Source organism: Schistocerca americana, chromosome 2 (genome assembly GCF_021461395.2).
Source record: "Schistocerca americana isolate TAMUIC-IGC-003095 chromosome 2, iqSchAmer2.1, whole genome shotgun sequence".
NCBI lineage: Eukaryota > Metazoa > Arthropoda > Insecta > Orthoptera > Acrididae > Schistocerca > Schistocerca americana.
This window is the reverse complement of record NC_060120.1, coordinates 524,947,237-524,961,767: the sequence shown is the minus strand read 5'-3', so window position 1 is coordinate 524,961,767 and position 14,531 is coordinate 524,947,237. Positions and strand designations below refer to the sequence as shown.

Genomic DNA, 14,531 nt, shown 5'->3' with positions numbered 1-14,531 from the left:
TAATTTCTATTGAAATTAAACTATTATTGTGAGCATTCAAAATCGGTTGTACTTCTTCTCTAACTTCTTTCTTTGATTCATCTTTCATGTTTTTGAAACATGTCCCTATTCGTGAGCCTAACCGTGTTGCCATTGCTTCCATCTCTGTTTTTAATTCAGATCGTAACTGTGATCCCAGTGAATCTAACCATGTTTCCATTGTTCCCATCCGTGATCCCAAATTTAATAAAGCACCCATCAACTGCTCCATATTAACTGGTTCGAAATTCGTTTCACCCCTAACATTTCCCGCAAAACCAGCTTCCTTCGTCATAGCTGTAAAGCTATCTGTGTTCGATACTATTCCAGAATCTTCTGTCGTTAATCTCGTATTCTGAAAATTCTTTGATTGTGAAAAGTTTTGAACTGGTTCTGGACTATTTTCCCTGCTTATTAAATTGCTTTCTACTTCATTATTCATCATACTATTCTCCTGTGTTGGCGCGTTCGCCATGTTAACAATTTCGTCATTCTCACTATCCATCATTTTTGCCTTTTTCATCGACCGCGTAATCATTTACAAAACATACAAAACTCGTCACTATACGAGAATTACACACAATATAACACTTTAGCACCAACAATACCATTCACACGAAATGCTTCCCGACGAACACGCCTAACGAACAATTAAAACCTTCACAATTGCACAAAATTGTTAGACCTGTATACAAGACATCAAAAATTAAATTCTGCAAAAATACCATTAGAAGAATGACAAGACAACTACAAATGTTCAATTAGCAAAGCTACACATGCAATATTCTATTACTACAAATAACTACAACAATACTACTGTATGCTATTTTTACTATCAAAAGAATTCCAAGGGACAATCCGAAGCAGCGGTCGCCACGTGCATGGGGTCTTAATTAAATAGAATGCAAATACTTTTAATTTTCAGTCGCTGTCTGTCCGGTTACACAGTCTCGTAACCGGTTGGCCCTCACTAGTATTAGTACGCAATCTGACTGCATAGAACAACAACAAAGAATGAAAGAAAACTTCCGTTGACACAATTAATTAAGTTCCCAGCAACTATAAAACCTACGAAACAACAAAACACAAGTGTAACTGTTCTGTGTGTGGAAGTGTGATTCAACGTACACATCTGGCACGGTTCTTCCTCAATAAAACAAGGTAATTTAAGCACCATTTACACTGAAGTAATTAAAAAAAACAGAAATACTATAATTGCAGATAGAAGCCAGAATTACACTCTAATACATGAACACAGGCCAGATGCTTTGTTGACTTAACCTGTGACCAGGAGGCATTGTTATTTTGCACGTTTGAAATAAAAAATAAAAGATTTTCTTTACCTTCACATATACTGACGAAACATACACTCTGATCAATACAACATCCGCAATCGAACAGCATCAGCTGTCTAACCCATCAGAACAACTGCACACAACATGCTCACACCTAGTCACGGCTACATCAGAACTCCTACTGCCCACTTCTCAATAAGTACTCTCCACGACGACTTCACGACAAGCACTCTCCACTACCGCATCTCAACCAACACTGCCAGTGGAGGCGGCTGAATAATACTCTTTGGCGCAATCTCTGGCGCTGTGACTCAGTGTAACCACCTTTCAGATGTCAATTCAACTAAGTACCTGGGTGTTAAAATTATGAAAAACTTCTGTTGGAAAGACCACATAGATAATATTGTGGGGAAGGCGAGCCAAGGGTTGCGTTTCATTGGCAGGACACTTTGAAGATGCAACAAGTCCAGTAAAGAGACAACTTACACTACACTCGTTCGTCCTCTGTTAGCATATTGCTGCGCGTTGTGGGATCCATACCAGGTGGGATTGGTGGAGGACATCGAAAGGGTGCAAAAAAGGGCAGCTCGTTTTGTATTATCACGTAATACGGGAGAGAGTGTGGCAGATATGATACGCGAGTTGGGATGGAAGTCATTAGAGCAAAGACCTTTTTCGTCGCGGTGAGATCTATTTACGAAATTTCAATCACCAACTTTCTCTTCCGAATGCGAAAATATTTTGTTGAGCCCAACCTACATAGGTAGGAATGATCATGAAAATAAAATAAGAGAAATCAGAGGAGAAATCAGAGCTCGAACAGAAAGGTTTAGGTGTTCGTTTTTCCCGCGCGCTGTTCGGGAGTGGAATGGTACAGAGATAGTATGAATGTGGTTCGATGAACCCTCTGCCAAGCACTTAAATGTGAATTGCAGAGTAATCATGTAGATGTAGACCCTTATAACGTTTCCGAGTGATAAGGAGACGCTGATTTCAATTATACTCGAATTTTGTACAGCCATTTGGCACCTTACCACAACACAACGTCACCGACTTACTTTACTAAACAGACCTACTAGACTCACTGACCATGTGACTACGTAGTCCCACTCAGACACGCCGTCCACCAATGAGGAACTATGAAAACACATGGTTCGCGGTCTGAGACAACTAATATTTAATGGATCTTTAGAGGTACTAGTCTGGAGGCCGGGACACTAAAAAACTTGTAATACGTCTCTGGAATGAATACATACTGTAGCCAAAATGTGTGAAATCAAAGCTGCCACTTGGTGTCATTTCTTACTGTCCATTTAACGCTACTTCTATTGCCCATTAACCTTTTAGCACACTCCGTTCTGTCTGCATTGGCACAAAGACAGGGTTATTTTTGTATTGTAAAAGAGAATCCGCATATACTAGTACAAATAGCACATAATCTGCAGTCTAGCACTTGAAACTGTCCCGATGTTTATCGTTTTCCATGGAAGTCACAGCAACTGCTACAGATAGTCCAAAATTCTCAGTTACAACCTCAAAAAATCAAGCTGCGATTCAGAACTTGTTGTTCGTCCTCTGCATCTGCGCCCTTCAATGTGACATAGTTTTTTCTATGATGTGTAACTTGCTGAACACCTTGTTGTGGAAGTCTGCATTTCGGCAGTCCAGGAAACGGAACACCTCGAAAATCATCTCGTCCTTATTCGGGAAATGGCTGCTGAGAAATGGATTCTTTATCCGAACTAAGAGGAGCAAGTCACTGGTGGCCATGTCAGGAGATTACCATGAATGAGGAAACTTGTATTAACTAAAAGAAGCAACCCATGTGACGCTACCCTGCGAAGTTTTGTCTTGACAACCACCCGAATTCTCGTCGGATAATTTAAGAAGTATGCTGTTACAAGGTTTTGGCCCTCACGTTCTTTATCTGTTAGCACCTGTAGCAAATCATTTAATCTAACAACGAAATTTCTCTCTTTGTAAACATTTCGTCTGTGAAAATAGTTCTGATATTTTTTTTGCTAAAACCATAGATTTAATAGATTGTAGTGTTTTCTTTCTTCCCTGCTGAAACTCGCTGCTAGAGTGTTCTAACATTCCTGTAACTTCAGTTACGTTCTGGAACTGTATTGCTATCTGATTTATTTCATCTTTGCTTTGCAGTATAGTGCATAACCCTGTATTCTTGTGCTACTGAAGATTTTTCTATACTTTTTGGCCTTTGAAATTAAGTTAAAGTAGCCAATTTGGTGACTTGATCGCGCGCGAAAAAATGCTATAGCGTCTTCTCGACTCCAATATTTTAAGTCGAACCTGCAATTTATGTTTTTAAACGAAGTCCGTTTATTATTATGTAAACTATCAAGTAGCGTTGACAGGTAACAACAACATGATATCCAGTCATCAAACTCGCTTCATTGTAAAGACGACTTCTTGCCCTGCCGCTAATTGATCATAAAAATGAAAGCGAACTTGCTGTCTTTTACAAAATCTATCAGACAGTAAGATAAAAGTGAAAAAACCAATATCATCTTTGTATTTTTTATGGTTACATGTTCTCTTTTCTTATTCGCAGTGTCATGTACCCTTTTCTTAATAACGATTTACTCTGATGAACAATTTTAAAATAACAAAACCCATACGGGGAAAGAGAGGTGATACGTTACACTGTCGACCGTCTTACAGCACAATTTTATAAATATTATGTGTACGAAATTTTACTGTCTCTCCGTTATCACAACTCGTTTTTCTCTGCTGCCTGTACTGAACGAAAACTGTAAAATACTGACGAAAACAGATGAAAGTCGAAGAAAATGATGTTATAATTTTTAAAATTCTGTGCGATTTTTTACGACACAACGTTCGAGGTAAGGACAACATTACTTATTTACCTTGTTTATGCATGTAATTAACTATATGCATATAATGAATCGATCACAGCCCAAATTTTTTAAATTTCTTTATTTTAATATTTTGGGAATTTATTGAGATTTCCATGAAGTTACGTTCCACAAGATAGCTGACTTTATGTAGCGAGTGCGCAACATGGATACCGCTGTTACATTGTTTGAACGTCATACTGGAAGGTGCATTTTCTGCATTACAATTATTTGTGTGCTGTTATTGAAGGAATATACTTAATTTACCCAGGTAATGATAGCTACCTCTGTATTATGGTGAATGTAGAGAAATATATAAAAAAGGAGTCTGAATAACACAATACTGTAGAAAAATACGCTGAAGCTAGAGAATTAGTTGACGCCCTGTCAAAAATATTGTCGCTTCCGCACGTGAAATGGAGTCAAACGCTGATAGTGAACAAATTATCTAGTCACACTCAAGACCCATTTACGGCATTATGTCAAATTTTAGAGTGAATAATGAAAACGAATTTTGAACACTTATCGTTACAGCAAGACAAAAGGACGTCTAAATTCCCATCGCAACAGGATGCCATGAGAACTGAATTTCCGGAACAGAAAATCGCATACCTGGCATTCTCTGAGGCCATACGAAAATTATTAGGTCAACAAACGTAAATAAAAGGTTCTGTTCAGGACGTAAAAGGGAAAGTTCACTAGTCAACATTAGTTTAAGTTAAAGGAACAGTTTCACCTGCAGAGCTAAAGTTATTCACAACAATTTTCAAATTTTGTTTTGCGTAAGGGCATCCAGATAAATGAAAAATTATATTGAGAATTACAGCTGGTTATGTGAGGTTCCTCTTCTGGCCTGTTATCTGAGAGAGATACTTCAGAGGAACCACTCAAATGAAAGTTAAATCTAATGAAAGCTAATCTGAGTAAAGACTTGTCTGAATAGCGTGTCAATACTACTTCTCAAAGTAGTGATATCGGCACTTATTTTCCGTGTCAAAGAAATGGTTCACGACACTCCGCCCTCTATTACTAGGGCGACTGGTGACTATAACGGCCTGATGCTGTCTGGAAAAATGCGAAGAGATGAAACAGATTACGCTACTCCGTCACCTAACTGTGTGCCTTATAGGGTGCGAGTAGTCGTTTTGTTAGAAGAAATTTTATTGAAAGACCGACAGTTTCAGGCTCTCAAATCCCATAAAAAAATATCCTGTTGTGTTTGTAAAATCTTTTAAGGAAGTATTGCTTAGAACTTGGTTAGAACAACAGAAACTCATGGAAACACAATCTCATGCTTATGGAGAAACCTAGAGGCCGAAACTTTGCTGCTGATTCTCTCAGTGAAAATCTTCATATGAGCTCCCAATTTTCTCACTGCAGTCACTGCACAATACATATTACAGAGGTAGTAATATATTTTTATCCACAACGATTGGAAGGAGCGCAATAGGACTCACCTCTAAACTCCACTTTTGTCAGAATATCGCTTGCGTACTACATTCTCACAAACTTCCAATCTTCGATATAGCCTTTGAATCCACACGATTTTAGCGAGTAAGAGATATTTTCCTCCAAGACATTGAAAAATGAGAAATCTCTCGAAATCCCATCACGTTCCGACTGCATTGATTCATTAGTTAGAATGCTCTCTAGTCCTCCACCAATCTCTGATCTGGTAGAGAGCTATCACAACAACAAAAATAGCGCATTAACTTACAGGATGGTATTCACAACCACGTAGAGTACACGTGGACTGCACGATGAGTTTCAGAAGTGTAGCACCTACAATTCATCGATATCGAATGACTGTCTATAAATATCCCACTGTGCAAGTCCTAAGGTCCATTGTTAGATTTATATGATTCATACGCTAGAAATATGACAGTGTAATTGTGCCAGTGTCGTCGTTGACAGCATACTGTTTAGTGAGAAATGTCACTTTCTTTCAACGCCTTCCTGAGAGACAATCTCCACTCCTTCCAAATTAACAATGTAAGTGTAGACGAGATGTGGCTTCAATACCAAGAAATAGTGTCGACATCAATTGAGATTTTGTACTAAATAAATTAATAAACAACGGAGCTAATCCCCTTTATACATATAACAGGTCAGAACACTGTTGCAAAAACAATGAAAAAAGCACACTAAATTTAGACGGACGCATAATTTTCAAGATTGGCGATCTTCTATAGAAGCTCGAAATTTTGTGCAGACTTCAATGCGAGATGGTTATAATAGTTTCAACAACGGAACTTCGTCTCGAGACCTGGCAGAAAAAAACCAAAGAGATTGTGGTCGATGTAACGGTTTCCAGCGGCAAGACACAAGGAATGTCTCCTCTGCGCGATATCAAGGGAAATACTATCGACGACAGTGATGCTAGAGCGACAGTGTTGCTTAATAATAGTAACTTTTCCGGTCCAGATTGTACACCAATTAGGTTCCTTTCAGAGTACGCTAATGCAATAGCTGCTACAAGGGATCCGTTACACTTCGGCTACACAATAAATCCATCTAACCTAAAGCTCGTAAATTCAACTAAATTACAATTACGAGCAAAATAAATTAGAAAGAACACATAGAAAACCTTCTGGGGAAGGCAAACCAAAGACTGCGTTTTATTGGCAGAACACTTAGAAAATGTAACAGATCTACTAAAGAGACTGCCTACACTGAACTTGTCCGTCCTCTTTTGGCGTATTGCTACGCCTTCTGGGATCCTTAGCAGTTGGATTAAAGGAGTACATCGACAAAAATCAAAGAAGAGCAACACGTTTTGTGTTATCACGAAATAGGGGAGAGAGTGTAATGACAGGACACGGGATTTAGTATGGACATCATAAAATCAAAGGCGTTTTCCATTGTAGCGGAATATTCTGACGAAATTTCGGTCACCAACCTTTTCCTCCGAATGTGAAAACGTTTTGTTGGCGTCATCCAACACAGGGAGAAATGATCGTCATAACAAAACAACGGAAATGAGAACTCGCATGGGAAGATACAGGTGTTCGTCTTTTCCCGAGCGCTGTTAGAGACTGGAATAACAGAGAATTATTGTAAATGTTTTTCAGTTATACTTCTGCCAGGCACTTACAAGTAAATGATAATTAATTGAAACCTTCAGATGCCGAAAGGTGTTGCTGATATACCTCGATGGGGACCGCTGAAAAAGTGTGCCCCTACCGAGACCAGAGTCCTGGATCTCCTGCTTATATGGCAGACGCTCTATCCATCTGAGCCACCGAGGACACAGATGAATAGCGCGACTGCAGGCACTTATCCCTTGCACGCTTCTCATGGGACCCACGTTCCCAACTGTCCACAATCTACATACGTAATGTACCTAATAGATATTTGTCCTCATTACTCGCGCACGCTAAGGTGACGATTCCCGTAAGAGTTGATGCAACTTGTGCGCATTCGCACAGACGAAGGTCAATTGGTGGGCAGCCTTTAAATATATATGTGAAGATAGTAACTGTTCGCGAAAGAACAGATACCATTGATGACCTTGCAGCTTCTCTAGAATAAATGATAATTAATTGATACCCTCAGCTGCTGAGAGGTGTTGTTGATATACCTCGATAGGGACAACTGAAAATGTGTGCCCCGACCGGCACCCGAACCCGGGATCTCCTGTTTGGATGGCAGACGCTCTATCCATCTCAGCCACCGAGGATCCCTTTTGCAGTTAGCTTTGAATGACAGTTCTCCAAAATATTTCTAGGAAGGAGCACCACCTAGAGAGTCTATTCCAGGGTGGAATTGCAAACCGCACATGTTATCTTGCGTTATTCTATGACCAGCGGCATGGGTGGTCATGACGCTTCATCTGACTGGAAGCCGCAGCTTAGCCTCGTGCAACTGGCGGGTACGAGGAAAGGTTCCAGCTAGTTGGCTCTTGGGCTCTGATGTGTGTTCAAGTCCTGGCGGCGGCGCTCATAGCGGCCTCTGGATGGCTGAATAGCGATCTAGAATGTACGCTGGATGAGTGGCAACAGAGGTGGTTGTGTGTACTTTCCGATTTTTACACGATAATTTGTGAAGATTCAGTATGGTGAGTGCGTTGGACGTTTCTTCCCCATGTAAACTGATCGGTTCACAGCTGGGAAGTCGCATGGAGGCCTCTGTAGCCTCAGGCCACCTCCCCGTTGATATGTAAACACTTGGAGATGGGTCGTAGCTTCTGACTGGCTGCTGTGGCCGTGACTCCTGACACTCCTGCAGTCAGGTGACACTGCATGCCTCATGATCACGAATGTCGGCAATCAGAAGGTTGTTTTCGGCAGATATGTTTACTGGAAACGTTGCGCGTGGGGTGGGGAGAGAGACTGCGTTCCCTTTGTAATACCGTACTATATGTTGCAGGGTGCTTGAAAATGGCCTTTGGGCCGAAATAGGCCTATAGCTAAAGAAAATAAAGTCACAATAGTAACAACTGCTACACAAAGCAGCATTTTGGCTTAATGTAGACATAATGTTTATTTAGCCGAACTGCTTCATAAACAATGTTCTACAATGAGTTAATTTTTCAACAAAACAGTTATTATACGTTCAGAGTGCAGTGCCTACTTGACTACAATTCATTTACGTCGGCTCTTCGAACTCTACGGTGCAGTGGGTGATGTAACGTTCATTGGTGCATCCCTGTACTACGGCAGAGTTGTATCCGTCCTTCAGGCCCAAGCGACACAAGCTGCCGCTTATCAAGCTTAGAGGGGCTAGACGGGCACCGAAGCGTCAGATTTGTGCATAGTGCGTATTGCAGTTACTAGAAAAGTCATTGCAATCCCCTTTTTTTATTAAAGTATTATAATGTATTGATTTCTGTCTTCCTTGGTGAACCTCGGCTGTACAACGTTGCAGTCATTTCTGAACTAATGAAGCTTTTTGTATGTTTTTCGAACACTGGAATCAGGTGCAACTACAGTAATTAGTTTTGTGACGCTACGGTAACGCACGTCAAGCGCTCTATTGTCTTCTCATTTTACTATTTGTAAGTCGAGCCCGCAGTTGACTTTTTTAAACGAAGTTCAGTTATTATCATATGATTCAACCATTTCTTTACATTTGCAATTAATAACAACATGGTTTCTAGTTACCAAGCTCGCTGCATTCCAGAGAGGACTTCTCGGCCTGCAGCGAGTGCGTTATAGAACCTATTAGACGGGGCTCACACAGCGATATTACGATATGTGATTATGAGCTATTCTGAAGTGGTAGTTACTGTCCATTATCATTATTTAAAGCACATAAAACTGAGAAAGTAATGGAAGTCCTGGGTGGACCTACACAACGCTATAAGTATCAAACACATTTCGGCCGTGTTTTCTCGCGAGGCCTCTCCACATGAAAAATTCAACGAATTCTACAGTATGGGTCCAGACAGCTTCCAGTTTTTGGAACTACTAATGTTAGGCACTCTGACTAAACGGGACACAGATTTTCGACTTCCACTTTCTTTAGCCGAAAAGTTAATCATTACATTCAAGTCAGTTTGCAAAATGTGCGAATTACGTTAAATAAGCCGCCATGAACAACTTCATTTTGTGACCAGCTATTTTGGCATTCCATTCAATGTGTTACACACATAAATAACGGATACAAATCTTAAAGCAACAGCTGTATAATGAACTTTTTCTTTTCTTCATTCTTGTGATACTTCTGAGTAACGTAAAACTTTGCGCATGACTCGAGTAGTCTATATTAAATAATGTAGTTGTACAGTTTACATTTGGTTCGTTTCGCGGAATCCATTACTGCGTACGAACTCTAGCTAACATCTCGTATTTGTTTTTAACGGAGGATGAAAAGCCACACCACTTTCCGTACTCGAAACAATGTATTTCTTATTGACAGTGAGCTGTGTTCTTCCTTCGGCAACATTTTAGTCTCATGGACGAATCTCGAGCAACAAAACCCATTTTTTGGAAGAAAGGTGACATATTGGGTAATTCACAGCCTCCCAGTTCCGAAAAAGGCTCAGCATCACCTTGCCAGATGATCACTGGATATCACTTTTTTCAGCTGTGGGTGAATCCGCAGTTTGCTTTGCTGCTTTGTCTCTAGATCAATTGTGGTTATGTGAGTAAGGACGTTATCTGGATTGAGCTAACACATCTGCAACGTATCGACTGCTTCGTGATGGAAATGAACATGAATATCAGCTGCCTTGCTGGCTATGAATATATACTCTTAGTGAGACGAATTAATTCCTTTTTCGTAAACAGATTTCATTGACGTTGGAGACAGGTGCCGGAGGTGACCCGAAGAACATGGTGTGAGTACATTGATATTTCCAAGAAAGAGAAATAACACCAGAAGGTCTTGAATAAGGTGATAGATCTCTTGAGTGTTGAGTTGTTTGTGATGGCGAAAGTAGACACAGTACACTGTTTTTATGTTTTCATTTGGAATACATGGGCCCCTACAGCTACAGTTTCTAGTCAAATGCTAAGGGTGATGTGTGGTGACTGATGATTCACCGGACAGCACAGCAACTCCACTCTTTGCTGTTCTACGGTATGGTCTTTACCATTATTCTGCAAAGGGGCTCCAATATCTATTAGTGAGACATATACAGAGAGTTTTTGTATGTATTAGGACTTTTAATGTATCTATATGTGTGATGTTGTCATCCAAATGACTGTTATATATGTGTGACATCCTTCATCCCCTTAGTTACCGTAGTGAGTCTGCAGAAAGGGTTCAAAAATTTTCGGGGTTAAATCAGTGGACTCTCACTTTATTTAGACCCTTATTTATATCTGACTGTAGCGCATCGCTATGTCAGCGATAGTGTCGTGGAGGGGACGGGGCTGTAGTTGGCGGGAGAGAGAGTGGAGGTAACTAGAGTCGTAGTCACAGACTCACGAATCTCGCTAGTTCCGTGACTTGGTGTAGAATTGCCCATGGATTTTTAACAGATGCAACATGACCTTTGTATTTGTACAGATAGGTGTTGGTGGCAGGATGACACCTCTTTGTTTGATTTGAAGCATTTGTCCGTATTGATGATCTAATGAATGAAGTTGGCTGGTAATGTTGTATTAAGCGTATTCTTCGCCACAGAACAAGTTAGGTTAAATTTTAGGATTTTTTATCTCAATCATTCCCACCTCCAGATTATATGTTTACCTGTGCAGTAAGTGCACCATGGTGAGGGCGAAAGCGTCTTTTCTGGCTCTTGGACAGGGAGCCCAGATTTTCCGCATTTCTAAAGGCTTTGTGTCGCTAACGAGTATGCTAACTGAAACATTTGAGAAGATTCAGGAAACAAACTCATATCTTTCTGTCAAATGAAGATTGCCTTACGATACTGAAAGAAACCTGAAACGCTTCAGTGTTCTCTAGCATGTCACCAATCTTTTTAGTTGCAATGCTGTTGCCAGTTATGTAAGCAATTGTGGTCTTGTCTACTTCATTATATGTCAAAATGCCACAAAATCTATTTTGAAGAAAGTGTTTACTGCAATAGTGTGGTTACATGAGTTCATTACCAGCTGATATTAAATTCGGCCTGTTATAAAGGTTTGTACTTTTTTCGCAATCCAGGCGCTGAAACAGCTGTCTTCTTAGTGTCTGGCATACAACACTCCGCCGTTGGCCACAATGTCAGACGCTGAAGCTTGCCCAGAGGTGATGGTAGTACTGCAAGGGCACAGGCCCCCATATTTGCCAGCCACTTATTCACAAAAGTGTTGTGAAACCCCCTGGGGATGCAATTGACAAAGCATAGTTTTAGACTAAACACTTTATGGTTTAAAACATGAGCCGTTGATGTAAGATAAATATCTTAGTGGTGGAATCTGTATGAATTTGAAGCATATCTGTCACACTGGCTCATTTACACGTGTGATAAGTTACGGACTTTGATTGATTGGTCCGATGTACACTATTGACTTCTTATAGAAACCTCGTATGGTGTATACTACAATACTGCTCAACCCTGCCTAATCCAAAACAGGTCTTCCTACCAGACGACGTCTAACGAATACACTGCATAAAAGAAAAGGTGGCATAAATTGTGACAGAATTCCTAAACGTCATGGACGAGTATCCATTAGGAAATGTATTGACTAGGGCGCCAGATATTCCATGGAAATCTAGTCATTCCAACTCCCTGCTAGAAGAGAATCTGAGAAAATTTTTCATCTCTTTATGTATCGTCGTAGACACTACGAATATAAAATTAAGCTCATGAATGCTGGCACAGATACATACGTGCAATCAGCTGCCTACGCTCCGTCCATGAACGGAGCGGGAGAGACCTGATTATAAGCGAATAACAAAATCCGCACTCTTCTGATATATACAAGACAGCGTTATATTATTGGACTAGTCTTTAACATACACTGACGGAGAATAATCGCAACACCAAAAGTAATTAACACAAAGTAATTAAATTTCCGGAATACATATGACTTGGCAACATATGTAAGTGATTTTCTTCTTAAAATCACAGATTGATACAAGCGCGAGGTAAGCCACTGCAAATGTGATATACTGGTACATTAATGAATGAAATAGTGCGTACGTTTTTCAGATGTCTGCTAGTCCTGTTAACTCAGACGGGAAGTGGGTTCAAAAATGGTTCAAATGGCTCTGAGCACTATGGGACTTAACTTCTGAGGTTATCAGTCGCCTAGAACTTAGAACTAATTAAACCTAACTAACCTAAGGACATCATCACATCCATGCCCGAGGCAGGATTCGAACCTGCGATCTTAGTGGTCGCATGGTTCCAGACTATAGCGTCAACTGTGGTTCCCGGCCGGCCGGCAAATGGGGTCCAGCTCGGTATTCACCTAGTGGGACGAGGAAACCATTGCGATATATGTATATATATATATATATATATATATATATATATATATATATATATATATATCAAAGAGTAAAACTGTTTAGATTGCGCAGTGACTAGTATAAATGATCAGTGGCATGTCTACATCTCCTTGCTTCAAGATTTGAGCCGTACTGCTTTATTAGATTTTCAGAGGTTTTTTTGATAGAAAAAGAATCTTCCTTTCGAGCCTGTGCCTAAATCGCGTTGTACTAATTTTAAAAAAGCGTTATGGTCTATTTGTAGCAACTTACTTTTTTACTAGCACTTTCACTTCTCACTGTATATTTAACAAGTACTGCCCTTAAAAAGTGTGTGACATATCAGCTCAGCTGTAATGGCGAGTCGTGGCCGGTAACATTCGTGGACACACGTCTTTCCGTTTCCTCGGCTCTATTACACCGAATGAGGAAAAAATGAACGGTGCTGTATGATAACCCGACTTTTTGACAACGGTTGCTGAAATAGCGTTGATAATAAATGTGTCAGAGCTAACAGTAATACAGGTTTCCAAGTACAAGGAAAGTCAATCTGTTGTTTGTTGCTGCAGCTACAGTTCGTGGAACGGAAAGAGAGGACGGGAACGGTACGATAACATTCGATGATGTCAGCGGTAGTTTAAACATATATAAATGAAAATGTAAGACAGAGAGCAGTAGTATTTCTTAGCGACTACAATGAAGGCTGCTCTGTTGTTTGTTGCTGGTAAGTATTGGCAGAGTTTATAAATTTTCCTTCACGATTAACTTTTTTTCTTGCCCTCTTTTTATATAATTTCTGAGGTTGTAGTTAGCTTGAAAGTCTATTTTTACACTCTGCGAAGAATTGTTCACTGCCACAATTGGTGACGTAATAGAAATGGGGAGCAGCTTTGTTAATCAACATGGTTCTACGAAAAACTTTCCATTTGTTTGCGATCTTGAGCAGTGCCAGCGCGTAGATTCTCGACGAAAAGTGTTGGTGTTGTCTATACTAACAATTTCAGTCCTCTGAGAGGACTCGAACAATTACCAATGTTAAGCGTCACATATGTACCTATGAATAGCTAACTAGGATTGGTAGCGAGCAGTAGACGGAAGGTTAGTAGTGCCACGTGAACTCGAAAATAGCGGGAAAGAGTCTATAACACATTTTACAGGCTTGGAAACCGAAAGGGACAACGCAAGATAGGTATAGATGGACACAAAACTTGTTCATCTTCACTACTGTGAAACACATAAAGTCTATTTAAGCTGCTTGGTATCTCGAATCATCCACAGAATGCAATAAACTAATGAGTAAACAAATGAGACCACATTAATTTGTTGCTGTATAGCAGCATAAATAATCTTCGTATTGTAATGTGACACATGTAATCACTGTCCCATAGTAAATGGAAACAAGGCATCTATTCCGAATATCAATGCTGATAAAGTGTAGAGAGTTACGAGCTAATCGTTACCATACCAGTGTTGACTGTATGCAACAATAACATAAATGTAAAAGAATGGAAAT

The 14,531-nt window shown here is 40.0% G+C and overlaps 1 protein-coding gene across 2 annotated transcripts in view; it reads left to right on the top strand.

The window, feature by feature from the left end:
• LOC124595282 overlaps positions 1-14,531 on the top strand; it is a 53,648-nt gene that overhangs the window by 30,849 nt on the left and 8,268 nt on the right. The window contains exon 1 of one of the 2 annotated variants that reach the window (XM_047133962.1): positions 13,679-13,742. The exons of the other annotated variant lie outside the window; for it this stretch is intronic. Within the exon in view, the coding sequence (XP_046989918.1) occupies positions 13,715-13,742 (28 nt within the window). The 5' untranslated portion in view covers positions 13,679-13,714. Of the gene's footprint in view, positions 1-13,678; positions 13,743-14,531 lie in introns of those variants that run through there. 2 annotated transcript variants of the gene reach the window in all.